We start from the raw sequence: 15,307 nt of genomic DNA, 5'->3' as shown, positions 1-15,307 counted from the left end.
AAATAAATATGCACCAGAAAATCACTTAACCTAAAAGTAAAACTGGAAAAAATTTAGCCAATTTTACGAAGATACAAACAATTAGGATCCAATTCAGTCATCATCAAATAGTGTTGCTGTTTTAAAATGCATATAAACAGTTATAGCTACAAATGTTTTATTCAAACTCGCAATCATAAATTAGGTCTTTTGAAAGATTACCATTGACTCATTGGAAAGTAATGAGAAAATGCGAGAAATTAGGGAGACAAAAATAGAGTATAACTATCAGTATAAAACGTGGAATATATATACACACACACACACACACACACACACACACACACAATGGTTAGCATATAAATTTTGTGAATCAAGCAACGGTTTAGACATTCCATTCCACAATTCAACCAAACATTATATCTACCCGTATGATACTATTAGAATAATTATATATTAAAAATAATATATTTATATATATATATATATATAATAAGCATACCATGATACTGCAACTCCACACGACGTCTAATTTGGTGCGCTAATTGGAAAAATGCGTCATGCTTTCGGCATTAGCAATAAACCAAACTGTCTGGTTTATCTCATCACCCAACTATGTCTGCTACCATTCTTTTAGCACGTTGCTAAAAGTGGATAACAATTGAACCAATATCAACAGCACAACACTAAATGTGGATACCACTCTTGAGTCTAAAACATTTAGGCCACAGAGCAAGTTAAAATTAAATCTGAAAATCGTATCTTGGATATAAATATAAAAAGAGACATTTCTGGGTCTCCCAACTTTACAAACATTCCACTTTACTTCCAGTCATGATTTCAAGAGAGAACTAGACCAGTGTGGACAGTAAAACAGGAAATAAACAAGGAGGACCAGCCACACATGCCTAGTTGATTCCGGTAGGCAGTGTGCTTGTAGACCACCACAGAAGAGGATCTCGGTCATACTACACCTGAAGGAAGACGAAGAACAAGCTGTCCTCCAAAAACACTGCAAGGTAAGGAATAATAATATGAACAAAAGTAACATATATTTGGGGGGAAAGAATAATGAGTGAAACCAATATGCTTGTTGTCAAAAAGAAAAAATATAAAAATACTACAATGACATATATGGAGGAAAAAAGAGACGAAGAAGAAAAGAAAGCACCGATAGCAGAAATGAACCTTTTGACATAGTAGTAACAGAAGTCTGCTAAGATGAATGTCTGGACAATTTCTGAGATAAGAACCATAGAAGGCCATAATCCATAGCCTAGGGCTGTCAACAACTGTCCCCTACTATCTATTACCTGTTCAAAGTAAAGTATTCAAATCTTTAGTGGCAAAACCCAATTGGATAAAACCCACGGAAAAGGAAAAAGAATAGCCACATAAATACTGACGGTCGAGTGAATGAGCAGCCATATCAAGTTCTAAATGCTACATAATTAGTCCAACACGGTTATCAACTAAATGCTAATGGTACAGGATAGGGAATTTTATATTAGCAAATGCATCTAATTAACTATGTAAAAGATACTACGACGCTTGATAATAGTATGCCTTATCTAGCACTCAAACAGGATCATGTTCAATGCTAATTACAGCATGTGGCCACTTCATATTTGCATAAAACCAAATTTATAAGCAGCAACCAGGAGGAACCATCTTAAAACCATCTATAATGTAATGTATCATTTTATCAGTCTGAATGCCAAATTGTGCCTATTCAAATCATTCAAAAAACTGTATCACTGGCATCCTAAATATTATAGGCCTACAAGATGCATAATACTGACTAAGACTGGTACATGCTACAGATATGCAAATTCAGTTCTTTAAAGATAAGAGCCAAACAAACCTGGAGAACCCAATGGGCACAGCTGAGGAACCTTGCAACACCCAGTGCAAACACATAGTGAGCCGTGAATGGTTCAACAATCTGAAAGTTAAAATAAATATAAGTTATAGTGGAAAGAACAATATTTCATCCAATTTTGACAATCATTTAAAAATACATGTTTTATATTAATTAATTAATGAAAAGAGACCTTTGTGTTCTGCATAACCCGCAACTGAGGAAGTACCGAAACAGCTTCAAGATACACACAGAATGCCCAGAAAATCCTGTTCAATAAATAATGTGAAGTTGATGGATGAATGAACAGAGCCAACAAAGCACAGGGCACCAGCTGCACCAAAGTATGAAGAGGCATATTACTACACAAGAAAACAAAATGCTAGATCCAGCAAAGCAAGAAACTTCCATGACAATAATTTTAAGATCTCATCTTGCTCAAAATCCAAACATTAATACCATATTAATTCAAACATATATATTGAAGGAATGAGTTTAATGAAGGATTAGGAGTCTTGTCTTCAGAATATAGCAATTTCCATTCACCCAACCATGGGGGAAAAATAATAAAAATAAAAATCAATAAACTGAAAAAGGTACTTGATTCGTTTTCAAAACCAAGGTCAGATCACATCCAATAAATTGCAACCTGAATCCAATATGTAACATATAAAATTGTTAAAACTATAAAAACAGCCAAAAGCACACCGGATTATGCAACAGCTACAGAAATATCATATGAAAGGAGGGAAAAAAACAAAAACACAGCTGACAAAATATACCAAATACACTTAAATTTTCAGTAACTTCTTGCCAGCCATAATAATATCTATAATGCCTAGTCAAAGCAAAGCCCTAAAGATTTATACAGTTATTTCCCTTTACCTGTTCAGATGGAAAACTTCTACCAACAAGCTAATAACTTCTGGATAAGTAGAATAAGAGTAAGGATTTTGTTCAAATGCCATTGTAACAGAATCACTACTTTAAAATGAAGCAGCATAGGTGGAGAACTCAAAAAGGGCCATAATCATTTCTAGAAGGTACCATTAATGACTAACAAAATCATCTAACCTGCCCTTATAAACACATTCCTGGAAAAAGAAAGTCTAAAATGCAATGATATGACAATTCAACAGGATTGCATTCACCTTGGATTAAGAAAATCAAAAAACCTGCCCCCATTCCATTCCTACTAACCTTTAAAACCGAGATTTGTGAAAAATGAAAGAAAACACCAATTTTTCCCCCTCTTTGTAATGGATATGATAGTACCCATGTTCTATCAACTAAAATTTCATCGCTTCAGCATCATGCTTTTTATCAGACACAAGCACTTCTCTAACTCTAACCATATGTGTTCTTTAGTAATAAGAAGGTAAAAACCAAATTGAAACAGTGGAGCTGATGAAATTGAAAACTTCAAAGTAATTCAAATAAACCTAAAAATATTAAAGAAAACTCACCACAAAATATATTGCAAAATTGTCCTTGTCCTCCATGTAACTAGACTTCAATTTGAAACGGATCATATAAATAACCCACAGGGTCGTTCCCAATGTTGCTAGATCAAGTATGGTGTGTATATCATATTCCATAACAAGACTACAGTACAACCGAACTGCTAGAAAAATAGCTGTTAATTCTTGGGACTTCAGTGACAGTCCTGCACACCATTCAGAAGAATTTCATTTAAGGATCAAATTCATAGGCAATAGAAGCAGACAGAAAAAGCCAAAATATTTGCCAAGAAAAGGAAATTTTTATGAATTGAATAACTAGAATGAATAAATCCTTACATAAGGGTTTAAACAAAATGAGACATCCAAACTATAGTTGAAATTAACCAAAATGAGACATCCAAACTAAGTACGATATTTTGGTTGACAAGGATAACAGAAGACAAGACAACAAAAGAACAATATGCTCCAGACATAAAAACCAGTCACCTTTACGTATAAATCCTTATTTTGTAGCTACTATATGAACAAATTAGATGTCTGTACAGTTGAAAATCCTATAAATCTAAGCAACAGGTACTTTCTTAGATCATACTTAACCATTAATCTCAGACAAAGTAGCTCATTAGACTTTGTCCAAGTGACTAGTTTTTGCTATGCAAATTGAAGATCAATCTTGAATTTCAAGTTGGAATGACCTTTCATTTTCCTACGTTTTAAGACAAAATTTTTGAAAGTGATATATCCGATTCCTTGAACTTCTGGAGACCAATACAGGTATTTTAGTCCACTTAAACCACTTAGACGTGTTCACGAAACTTCTTTCTGATTAACTTAAACTTCCCTCACTTCACCATATCCATTTGAAACATTAAATATTTTTATGATAAATTAATATTACTAATAGTTTTTATCCTCGTTTAGCTTTGCGTTGGCTGAGTACATTGAAAACTTCCTTTATGAAAAGAATATACTCCTAACAAAGTAAGTTCACAAATTTCGTAACAAGTTATGGAGCCATCCGAACACGATTAAACCTTGTGAGCAAAGGGTAAGAAGAATTTAATAACCCAAAAAAAAAAAAAAAAAAAAAATCCTTTTAAGCAATCAGAACAGCATATAATAAACGAAAAGGTAGGAATTTGGTAAAGAATCTAAAAAATAAATAAAAAGGTTTCTTACACATGAAATTCGAAATTCAACCTAATTGAAGAATTCCAAATGCACAAAACAGTATAATAACAATTAAAAGCAACAACCTAACCATTAAAAAAAAAAACAAAAACAAGTGCCCAGAATTTCCGTCAATTGCAAAAACTTTTTCTCACGAACCAAACAAAACCCACTAAAGGAAATAAAGAAAACCCTAACGGAAAAAAAATAAAATAAAATAAAAACATTGAAAGCGTTTTTACCAGCACAAGTCTTCTCCTTGGTGAGCTTATAGATGAGAACGGAAATCCCAATGGAATGTACAGCCTCAGCAGCAACAAAGAGATTGTCGTGATCGTGAACGACGAATCGGAGGAGAACGAGAGCAGCCATACCGGAAACGACGGCGAGAAAGGCCTTGACTTTTGGGGGCTGTCGGCGAACCCATGTAGTGACGGCGTGGATCGGCCTCCTCTGAGCCATATCAATGAGGCTTTGTGTCTTATTTCCTTCTTTCTTCCTCCCACTGTTGTTTGATTTTCCCGGAAAGCTTTGATGTTGAGGCGAGAAAATAATTTAGCAGTGTGTAAGACGAAATAGATAGAAAAAGGGTCAGTGCGTTTGGTGTTTGGATGCTACAATTATTATTATTATTTTTTTTAAATACCAAAAGTTATGATGCATTGCTATTGACGTGGCAACGTTTTATTCGATAGGAAAATAAAATAATATTTTTGTTCTTTTATATACAATTAGTTTATTAAACGTCGTCGTATAAAAAAAAAATTTCAAGATTCGACTATCATAAAAGCATATGGCCTTATAATCTTATTTAATTAAGATCCTATAAAGAGCCGAAAATCATTACTTTAAAATATTTGTTTTTGATGAATAGCATATAAAGCAATTATACTTTAATAAATAAATAAATAGAAATAAAAAAGAAACACAAAAAAAAAAAAAGTAAGCTTCAAATTTTTCAGGATTGAATTTTGTGATTAGGCTGAGCTTCATATGATCTATTAGATCTTTTTTTGTCTTCCTCAACGGCTACCATATCAAAATGATCAAATGGAGGTCACAGTGACCAGGTTTGTACGATTTTCGATAATTTGCTTCGAACCCACCGTGTTGAAAATTGAAATTAATAAGAACGCCCAATAAAATAAAATTTTAATTTTGAACCATATATTACAAAACAAAGAACTGATAATATTCTAAATTGAAATTCTTTATTATCCCTTTTTAATGGTTAGGATGTGTCCAGGCCTAGGAATCAAAAAATACAAAATAAAATAAATTGTTTGAAAAAAACTGGGAAAAAAAGACTAGGCAATTAATATAGAAGAAAATTGACAGAATTTTTAAAAGAGAAATTAATTCCGAAAATAATTTTGTTATTGTTTCGATTTCGAACTTCGAAGTGTTGTTGAATTAAAGCAACTACAAGCCAATAATTCCATAATAAAATTTTACATATATAAAATTTAATAAATATGATCTTTCCTTAACTGATGGCGGTAAACAAAATATTTTATAAGGCAAACGATGTGACTATATAAATATATATATATATATATTCAAAAGACCAAAATTTTGATACGAATACAAATATTAAAAATTTAAAATATTAAAATATGTACATAAATATTAAAAAAATATTATATATTCATAAAAATAATAAAAATTAACAAAACTTTATTTAAAAAATAAAAATTTTTATTAAAATTTTAAAATTAATTTATTTAATTAATTAATTATCAAATTAACTATTAAAATTGTAAAAAAATTAATATATATTATATTTTTTTAATTAATTAATTTATAATAAATATTAATAGATAAAAATATATTATTATTAATAAAAAATATAAATAAAATATCTTATAAAATTATTTATTGATTAAATATATAAAATAATTATGACAGTTATATTATATTTTATAAATGTTATATTAATACAATATAAAACTTTTGAATAGTTAAAAACTATTTGTATTTTTTTCATTTTCATTTCAAAATGTAAAAGGTACGAAATGATTAGAAGATATATTTTTTCTATAATTTTGTATATAATTGTTAATATATCATCGATATAAATATTTGACAGTTAAATTTGCATATATTAAAATACTATTGATACCAAAATTTTAAACATTGGCTTATAAAAATATATTTTCTGCATATCTTTCAATTTTTATCTACATTATAATTTTTATCTGCTTTATAATATTTATACAAATATTAAATTTATTATTTTAAAAACTAATATATATTGATAAATTTGTAACTTATAATACTAATTTTCTATACAATAGATAGACATGTATAATGTAATTTTAGGTTTTATTTTTATTTATCTAATTATTGTAAGATAATTAAAAGGCAAAAAGAATTATTAATAATATTACTTTTGCAAAAAATTTTAGCAAACATCAATAATATTTATAAAAAAAATTATAAAAAATTTAACAAAAAGATCATAAATATTTTCAAATTTTATATGAAAATTTCATAGAAATTTCATAAATTTCTATAGAAATTATGGATTTTTTAATTAAGTTGTGAAAGATTTAATATGAATGTTATGAAAAAAAATTTCATAGAAATTATAAAAAAATATCAAAAATTTCAATGAATTTTATGAAAATTATACCTGTTTTCACTTAAAAGATTAATTTCTTTTCAATGTGTGAGAAAAATAAAAAGTTCTCAAAAATTTCGAGAAATATTTCGATATTTCAAACTATGTATATATTAATGATTGAAAATATCATATAATTTAAATATAAATAAGTTGTAATAAACATATATATATATATATATAGTTATGCTATGGTACGGACAATCCGTATACGCACCAAAAAAATTGATAATGGTTTTTAAAGAAACTTTCATAAATTCTCTTACACATATATGAAAATTGACGACGGTTTTTTAAAAAATCATCGTTAATTTTTTTAGTCTATATGCGAGCTATCCACACCGTAAATTTTTCCTCTATATATATACACATAATATGAAGTTAACATTTAAATCAATAAATGAAACCTAATAACAAATCAATTAAAAAAAGTTTTCGTATTTATCATTATTAGTTGTGAGCATAAATAATATATATATATATAATATATACTAATTGGATGGATATATTTATTAGGTACATTTACCTATGTGTTATGTTAGATGATATGTGAATTGTGGCTACAAATGCTATCATGATCGATTTTTCAATTTAATATCTCTAACATTATTATATTTTTTTTAGGCTTAATCAACGAAGTGTCTTAACCTGATCAAGAACTCCCAATTGGACTGTGAATCTCAAAATCCAAATCCAAGTTGAATTCCACTTCAGCTGTATATGTTATCCTATATAAATATACAAGCTTCCCAGTATCTTTTCCATGCCAACCCAAACCTTTTCCATGCACGGGATAAGTAATGAGTATTCCAGCTTAAGGCATAGGCTACTGAGGCTTATGCCTAGCCCCATTTTATTGGGGTCCCAAAAAAATTCTATGTAAAAAAAATTCTATGTATATAATATATACATATGTTTATTAAATAGAAGTCCATATATATATATATATATACATATGTATATATATATATATATGTGTGTGTATTTATTAAATAGAATATGATTATTAGTTTATTTTGGAAATATAAGAATATCAATTTAAAAAAAGAGTTTTAAATTATCTTTAATTGATTTTTTTAAGATGAATTTTAATTTATTATTTATTGCGATAATTATTTTTAATTATTTTTATCTTTGACAAATAATACCAATTAAGTTTAATTAAACATTTTATATTCTAAAAGTGATTAGATTTTAATGATAAAAAGAAAAGAAAAACATGTTAAATACTTCTTTTATTTATACACTTTTCCTAATTTGTTTATGTTTTTTTCTTATCTGGCTTACTTATTTTTATCCTTTCTCATTTACTCATCATTTATATTTGTCTAATTTTGATATCCAACTTACATAATTTCCAATTTTGATCAAGATGACTCTAAAAAAAAAATAACTTGTAAGTTATTATTAATTTTAATGAATTTATATTGTTCTTTCTCATAATATTTTTAATTTTTAATTTTTATTTTTTATAAATTTATGATTTTAATTATTTACTAATTGTTCTTGCTGTTCATAAAAAACTAGATTATGGGTTTTTTTTAGTTTTCACTTTCATTTTTTTATTTATATTTTAGTTCAAATAAATAGTTTAGACTTATTTTGAAAACTAAAAGTCTAAAAAAAAAAAATTTATAAAAAATAATAACACTTGAGATATTAAATTTTATAAAAAAAATAATATTTTTCCCAATTCATAGATTTATTATTTTTTTTAATACAACTTAAATAGAAAGAAGTTTTTCAAAATTAAAATTAATAAAATATTATTTATGTTTAACTATTAAACAATTTAACAATTTTATCTATTAAAAATATTTTATTATTCAATCTTGAATATAAAAATTTAATTAGTAACTTTGTAATAAAAAAATAAAAAATTATAGATTTCATATTAAAAAAATCTATTTTATTAAAACTAATATTTAATTAAGCCCCAAATATTGTTTTTGGTTGTTGAGACGGCCCTTTACCTTAAGATTCTCGCTATTTTTTTTTTTTTATTTAATAGGAAAGATTATAGCTTAAGGGTTGTTTTTTTTTTTTTTTTTTTTTTTTGAAAGATTATAGCTTAAGGGTTTTATTTTTCTTTTTCTTTTTTTAACCTTCGGTTCTTGTTTTTATTTTAAATTCTCCTTCCCCTCGTCGTCCCGTCTTTATTTCTTTCTTTCTTTCTTTCTTTATTTTTTTGATTTCTTTATTTCAAAGCCACCTCAAGAATTATTTGTTTCTGTATTCTTTTCATAAAGTTTCAAATCCACTCAGGAAAAAAAAAATTTTTTTTTCTGTAATATTCTTAGCATTCTTCTATATTCTGCGTGTAATGGTCTATTCCAATTCTCTTGAAGGGTGGTGAATACCGAAGGATCTTTTTGGACATGGAAGAAATCGATTTCTCAGGTCAAGAACTAAGACAGAACAACTATATGATATATATCGATACAAAACGGAATTTCAACAGCCGTCAGCAAGTTTAATGCGATACGTGAAGAGATTCATGGGTACTTCGGTTTTATGCCAATTCCTGCGTACGTGGTGATTTTTGATGGTTTTGCTTGCCTAACTTTATTGCAATGGAGGACAAAAGAATATAAGATGGAGCTATTACAAGAAGATCATGGCCAGGTATGGTGCTTCTTCCTTCTGACTATTTTGATGGTTTTCTTGAAACAGAAAAATATATATCCAAAATAATGCTCGTTTTATAGTGAAGGTCCATATATAATCAAAATTTGCAAAGTTCGTAGTTTCACTCAAATATATCTACAAGCAAAGTTATATAACTTTTCTCTGACAAACTTTTTAGTCTGATTTCTATGCTTTTTCAACTTTTTATTCATACTTAAGCTTATAACCTTTCATCATAATAACTAGCACACAATACACCATATGGAACTGTATGATTGGGTAGTTTCGATCACCATATACTCTTTTTTTTCTTTTTCTTTTTTGGGCCTATACCTCTACTTAGAGTATTTACTTTTGAGAAGTTTGGCCTTGTGGCTTCTCTCACTGCATACAGCAGTGAGTCTGGACGTCCCTAAATTATTAGGAGGATGTGCGAACTTGTGCCTTAATAAGCAAGCTAGCTCGCTTTCTTCTTTGGGAAGCAGTCCCTTAAATACGAAGCCTGATCTATTGCTGTGGCATTGACAGAGGGGTGGAGGGATAGAAAGACAAATGATATAGATATATGCAGTCAAGAGGAAGCATTGCGAGGAGAAGAAAGGGGAAAAGGAAGAAAACTGCTGCGAAAACCCATTAATTATTCTACTCCCAAGAATTCCTTTTATTTTTCTTGAGAAAAGTAAAATTCATGTCTCTTGCTATACCTTTCTCTTGGACGTTCTTATCTTGTCAAAACAGGGTGAGAACATGATCAAGCAAATCAAAATCAAAGAGAGAAACAGGAAGCAAGAGAAAGACCATAAAAAAATGAAAACAAAGAATAACAAAAGTCAAGCCCTATAGAAGACATATGGCCAACACATACAAAAAGAACATCTTATTTTGCAAGAAGTTAGCTTCATCTTAGTTCTATTATCCTCACCTACGAATTTCCTTCTAGAGGCAAGGGTTCATGTTGATTTTTAGAATCAAAATGTCCATGAATTTGATCTTCTCATTAGGGGCTTCATCTGTTTATCCTCCTCGAGTGCTATCATTCCCAAATGAGATGGGTCTTCCAGCATCATCTTCGCTACCAAGTAACCAGCAATAGACCAGGTTTGGTTTTTGCGCGCCTGCTTCCCAATGTACCGACCAAGCTTACCATCATAATATTCAGGCCAGTTATCTTTTAGCAACCTGCTTTCAGCAAGTTCAATGGCACGCCTTGCAATTTGGGGACGTCCAGTCTTGATGCATGCAGCGGTGAGAAGCCATAAAAGCACTGAAAATAATTATAAAGGCTATGGTAAGACCCTAAACAGAGGAATAAGGAAAAAGAGGGAAGGGATGGTGCTTGTGAATATCCTCCCATGACTCAAGATTAATTCAGAGTTCCATATAGTTTGTTGGTTATTATGATGAAAGATTATAAGCAAGTAAGAAAGAGTGAACAAAGCAGATATAATAGAAAAAAAAATAAAAAAAAATGCCATCGCTGCTTACCAATAACATTTAGATATTTGCTTATTGAGAAAAGTAATAACTTTTTTCCTTGCAAATATAATATTCAGTGGAACTCTTATGAACTTGCAATACAATATTAGATTTGTAACACAATTGAGCAAGCTGTTAGTATGAAATAATTTTAAGATATTCAATCCAAGATAACGAATGCTATTTTTTGGGTTGGGGGGGGGGGGGGGAGAGGGGAGGAAGTTTTTGCTTATGGACCTTCACCATAAAAAACATTCTTATTGGATCTATTTTCAGTTTCAAGAAACTCATCAGTAGTCACAATGTGATTTTGTAGGCATAGAAGAAGCCTAAAATTAGGAACAAATACCTGGCCATGATCCTCCATTGTGATAGCTCCATCTTGTATTCTTTGGGTCAGATCCAGTTACAATCCGCCACTCATGGCTTTCTATGGCTGGATAAACAACCTTTAATGGCATTTCTCCTACCAGTTCCTCCCATCGTGATTCTATAAGATCCATAATTGCAGTAGATTGCTCAGGGGTGGCCATAGATGAAAGAATTGCAATACAGTTTCCCAAGCAAAACCATCGAAAATCCATTCTTGCAGGACTGACATTCCCAATAAAGTAGCCACCACGAATTGGCATAAAATCGAATACCCATTCTGGAAGAGAATCTGGTATCACATTGAACTTGTTGACCGCTGTGTGAGAGTATTCCTCTGTCTTGTAGCGGTATATATCATTTAGTTGCTTCGAGTCTAGCCAGAAGTAACTTCTCATGTGATAGCTCAAGGCATGAAGTCGTTTGGATATTCGTTGTACAATTTCCTTGCCCTCATCATCTTGCTTAAGTAAAACTAATGCACATCTTAAAGCCATGAAGAAAAGAGCCTGAATTTCAATGGGATAGCCATAAACACCCTGAAATAGTACAATAGGCAACAGAACTACAATTAGTAAACACGACACATTATCACTCCCACGGAACCCACTGCTACTAATAAAAATCAAGAGAAACTTAACAAGATGATACCCTTGATATCCATACAAAGAAGGTTCAATCAATTATTTTGTTCTTACTAAATTTGTTAGTAGTATCTAAGATTTCTTTGGAATCTCAAGTCTAAAAAGCTCAATAAACACAGAAAAGCCACGACATCCACTTCTTGGTTTGATCACTTGAGATAACATTACATAAAACCATAATAACCATAAATATCATCCAGCAGAAAAGAATTTTGTATGGATCACATAGTAACCAATTTATCTAGCTACTTGGTGACTTGAAGACTATGCAGCAGCCTAATTTAGTTATGTTCACATTCGTTTCTAATCAAGCCTCATGCAGGGACTTGAACAAAAGGCTTCTTACTATGCATGTTAAAACTAAAAAAAGAGGAGGGGGGGAATAAATAAATTAAAGAAGAAAAAGAAAAAGAAAAAGACAAATTATTAAGAGGTGGACCAACACAGATTTTTTACTTTTAACACAAAGAGCAATAAAGCCCTCGAAAGAATCTCAGGTTCTAGCACTCATGAAAAATAAATAAATAAACACACGCATTTTACAGATTCTGTATAATCCCAAGCGCCCACATTTCTGGCCGTGAAACTGAGAACAAAGTTTGCAAAAGGTTTTGATAGTGATACAGTTTCTTGACAGTCCTTTTTCCCACTTAGCAAAATCCGATTCGAAAGTACAGTTTCATGATTTTATTCCCAAATAAAGAAATCCAATTATATGACATCAATCTCGAAAGTATTAAGGTGATCCAGTTAAGGAATGCTTCAATTTTTGTCATTTGGTGATAGAGAAGAAAATGGGCCATAAATTTAAATGTGAAAAACTTACCATCCTGCGATCAATCATACAGCATCCATCAGCACAAAGAAGAGTAGGAAAAGTGTCAAACCCCTCCGAAAGGCATAAACTTAAGATCAGGCGCATGCCCTTCTGGCACTCAGGCAGTTCAGCCAAGGAAGAATCTCCTGTGGATTTTGTATAAGCCCGGAGTAATATAATCCACCAAAAACCAGAATCAACAGGAGCAACTCTTCCTATGGCACTCTCTCCAAAGTCTGCTATCAAAGTCTCAAAATTCCTGACTGGATCATGGAGTACTTTGAAACTGGCTGGCATCACTCCTTCTCCTAGCTGGAATCTGTCAATTTTTTTCTCCCACGACTGAAGACGAAGGGTCTTCAATATGAAATTTCTTACTATTTCGGGCTCACTATTCATCAGGAAAGCTAACGCGCTGGGAACAAAATCTCTAACAAACACCTTTACAAGATGTAAACAAATAAGTAAATTAGTTTTCACATACAATTTGAGCATCACTGAAACTAGATAAATCTGAGTTGAAAAGACTCATTAATGGAAAGTTACAAAATGGATAAATCTTAGCTGGTTAATAATAAATAAACTGTTTGAATAAGAAATAGTTTATAATTTAATAATACATCAATACACAAAATAAAAGCACACATTAATCGGCAAAACATAGTGCTAATCAGCCAGTTCCTGCAATGCAAGAGACACCAAAGACTATATCATAGAATCTACAAGGATATAGGTTGTTCACCTGATCATAGTTAAGTTTTTCATCAGAGTTATCTAATGCAGCAATTGTACCAACTGGCTGACCTCGGAAATGTACCAAGGAACTCCGCAATGCTTCCCAGGCTTCTGCCATCATAGGATGTGGTTCATAGCCATTCTGCGACCATGGAGTATTAAAGCCAGACCGTCTACCAGGTGAAAATGTACCATCAAGTTGGTCAGCCACTCGGTGGCTATCAAGAGTCCTCAATAAGTGACGAGGGGACAATCCAATGGATAATTCACTGAGTAAACTTTCATCACACGACCTTTGTCTCTCTGTATTCAAAGTTCTAGGCTTATCTGTGAAATTAGAGAAATCGATTTCTTCAATTACTGGAGCAGGATCACTTCTTATATCTCCATTAATAGATATGTCCATAGTGAGCACTAACTTTTCAAAATTTCCAGGTCAGGATATGAAGTAATGCAACGTTGACTACAGTGCTCACCACCCTGTAAGTTAATAATCAAAATAAAACATTTCATTGAATAAATGAATAATAGAAATGAACGCAGAGTCCAACTACCAGGAATATCAATCAAGGCAGATGAGAAGCATTTCTAATTTCTACGGACAGCTTGGCAAGAAGAGTTTGCATACAACAGGTACATAACAAAACCCGAAATATTCCACTGAATATGCACATTATACAGTTAATTGATACTCGGGCCTCTCAATCTTTCCGATCCAAAAGAGTTTGGGCGTGTCCTTACTTCTCAACAACCAGAATGAAAATTAAAAAATCCAAACTAATTCAACTATCTTTATCATCAACGTGCTTCTACGGTTAAACAGACAAAGAAAGCAAGTAAAAAAGAATCTGAAACACCAAGATATGAGTGATTTTACAGAAAAGAATAAAGAACTAGACTAAAATCTTCCATTAGAGACAAATAAATCGTAACAACGCCCGTTTAGCTCTCCAAGAAATAAAATATACGGAAAATGAAGAGATTACATTATTTAATCATTCAATTAAAACTACACCAGCCCAAACGAGTTCTCAAATTTCTAAACGCCAAGACAAACACACGACAATCCAAAAGAAAATTCTATCGCTCTCTTTCTTTCTCATTTACTCGGCAACCAAACAGAGCAACAGACTTGCGGAAGCCGAAAGGTTCAACGATCAAACAGTTTCCACAAAAGCCGATAACACATTTCAACGAAAAAGAAAAAGAAACTTGCTGGAAAAACTAAATTCTGAAACACGAAAAACAAAACGAAATTCACTGAAAAAGAACATAAGAAATTAAACTAAAGTTTCAAGATCCGATCAAAGAAAAAAACAAAAAAACAAAATCGAAGAGAAATGCATGCATTATACAGTAAAAATCCTCGACCATTCCATCTACAAAACCTAACTTCAATTTGAATTTCTTCAGGTATACTGACCTTAGAACTTCTCTGGAACAGTTTTCCAAAGCAAGCTTTCGAGCACGAGAAAGAACCCGAAACGAAGAGAGAGAGGGAGAGAGAGAAGCTCGTTACTACTAAGCCTTCGATTACTTATG

General features: G+C 30.9%; 2 protein-coding genes across 2 annotated transcripts; both read right to left on the bottom strand.

Moving 5' to 3' along the window:
• Positions 1 to 651: 651 nt before the first annotated feature.
• On the bottom strand, positions 652 to 5,100 carry LOC107427558 (uncharacterized). The gene is made up of 6 exons (XM_016037944.4): positions 4,716 to 5,100; positions 3,307 to 3,506; positions 2,034 to 2,174; positions 1,844 to 1,924; positions 1,168 to 1,292; positions 652 to 991 (listed from the first exon to the last, which is right to left on the bottom strand). Exons 1-6 carry the CDS (start codon positions 4,933 to 4,935, stop codon positions 943 to 945), a joined length of 816 nt encoding a protein of 271 aa, XP_015893430.1. The 5' UTR covers positions 4,936 to 5,100; the 3' UTR covers positions 652 to 942.
• A 5,405-nt stretch (positions 5,101 to 10,505) lies between these two features.
• On the bottom strand, positions 10,506 to 15,307 carry LOC107427561 (probable alkaline/neutral invertase B). Its single transcript, XM_016037947.4, has 5 exons — positions 15,189 to 15,307; positions 13,773 to 14,245; positions 13,040 to 13,471; positions 11,550 to 12,108; positions 10,506 to 10,988 (listed from the first exon to the last, which is right to left on the bottom strand). Exons 2-5 carry the CDS (start codon positions 14,169 to 14,171, stop codon positions 10,693 to 10,695), a joined length of 1,686 nt encoding a protein of 561 aa, XP_015893433.1. The 5' UTR covers positions 14,172 to 14,245; positions 15,189 to 15,307; the 3' UTR covers positions 10,506 to 10,692.

This window comes from Ziziphus jujuba, chromosome 9 (assembly GCF_031755915.1).
Source record: "Ziziphus jujuba cultivar Dongzao chromosome 9, ASM3175591v1".
Lineage (NCBI taxonomy): Eukaryota > Viridiplantae > Streptophyta > Magnoliopsida > Rosales > Rhamnaceae > Ziziphus > Ziziphus jujuba.
Note: the sequence above shows the minus strand (reverse complement) of the source record. Positions and strands in the feature narration are given on the sequence as shown.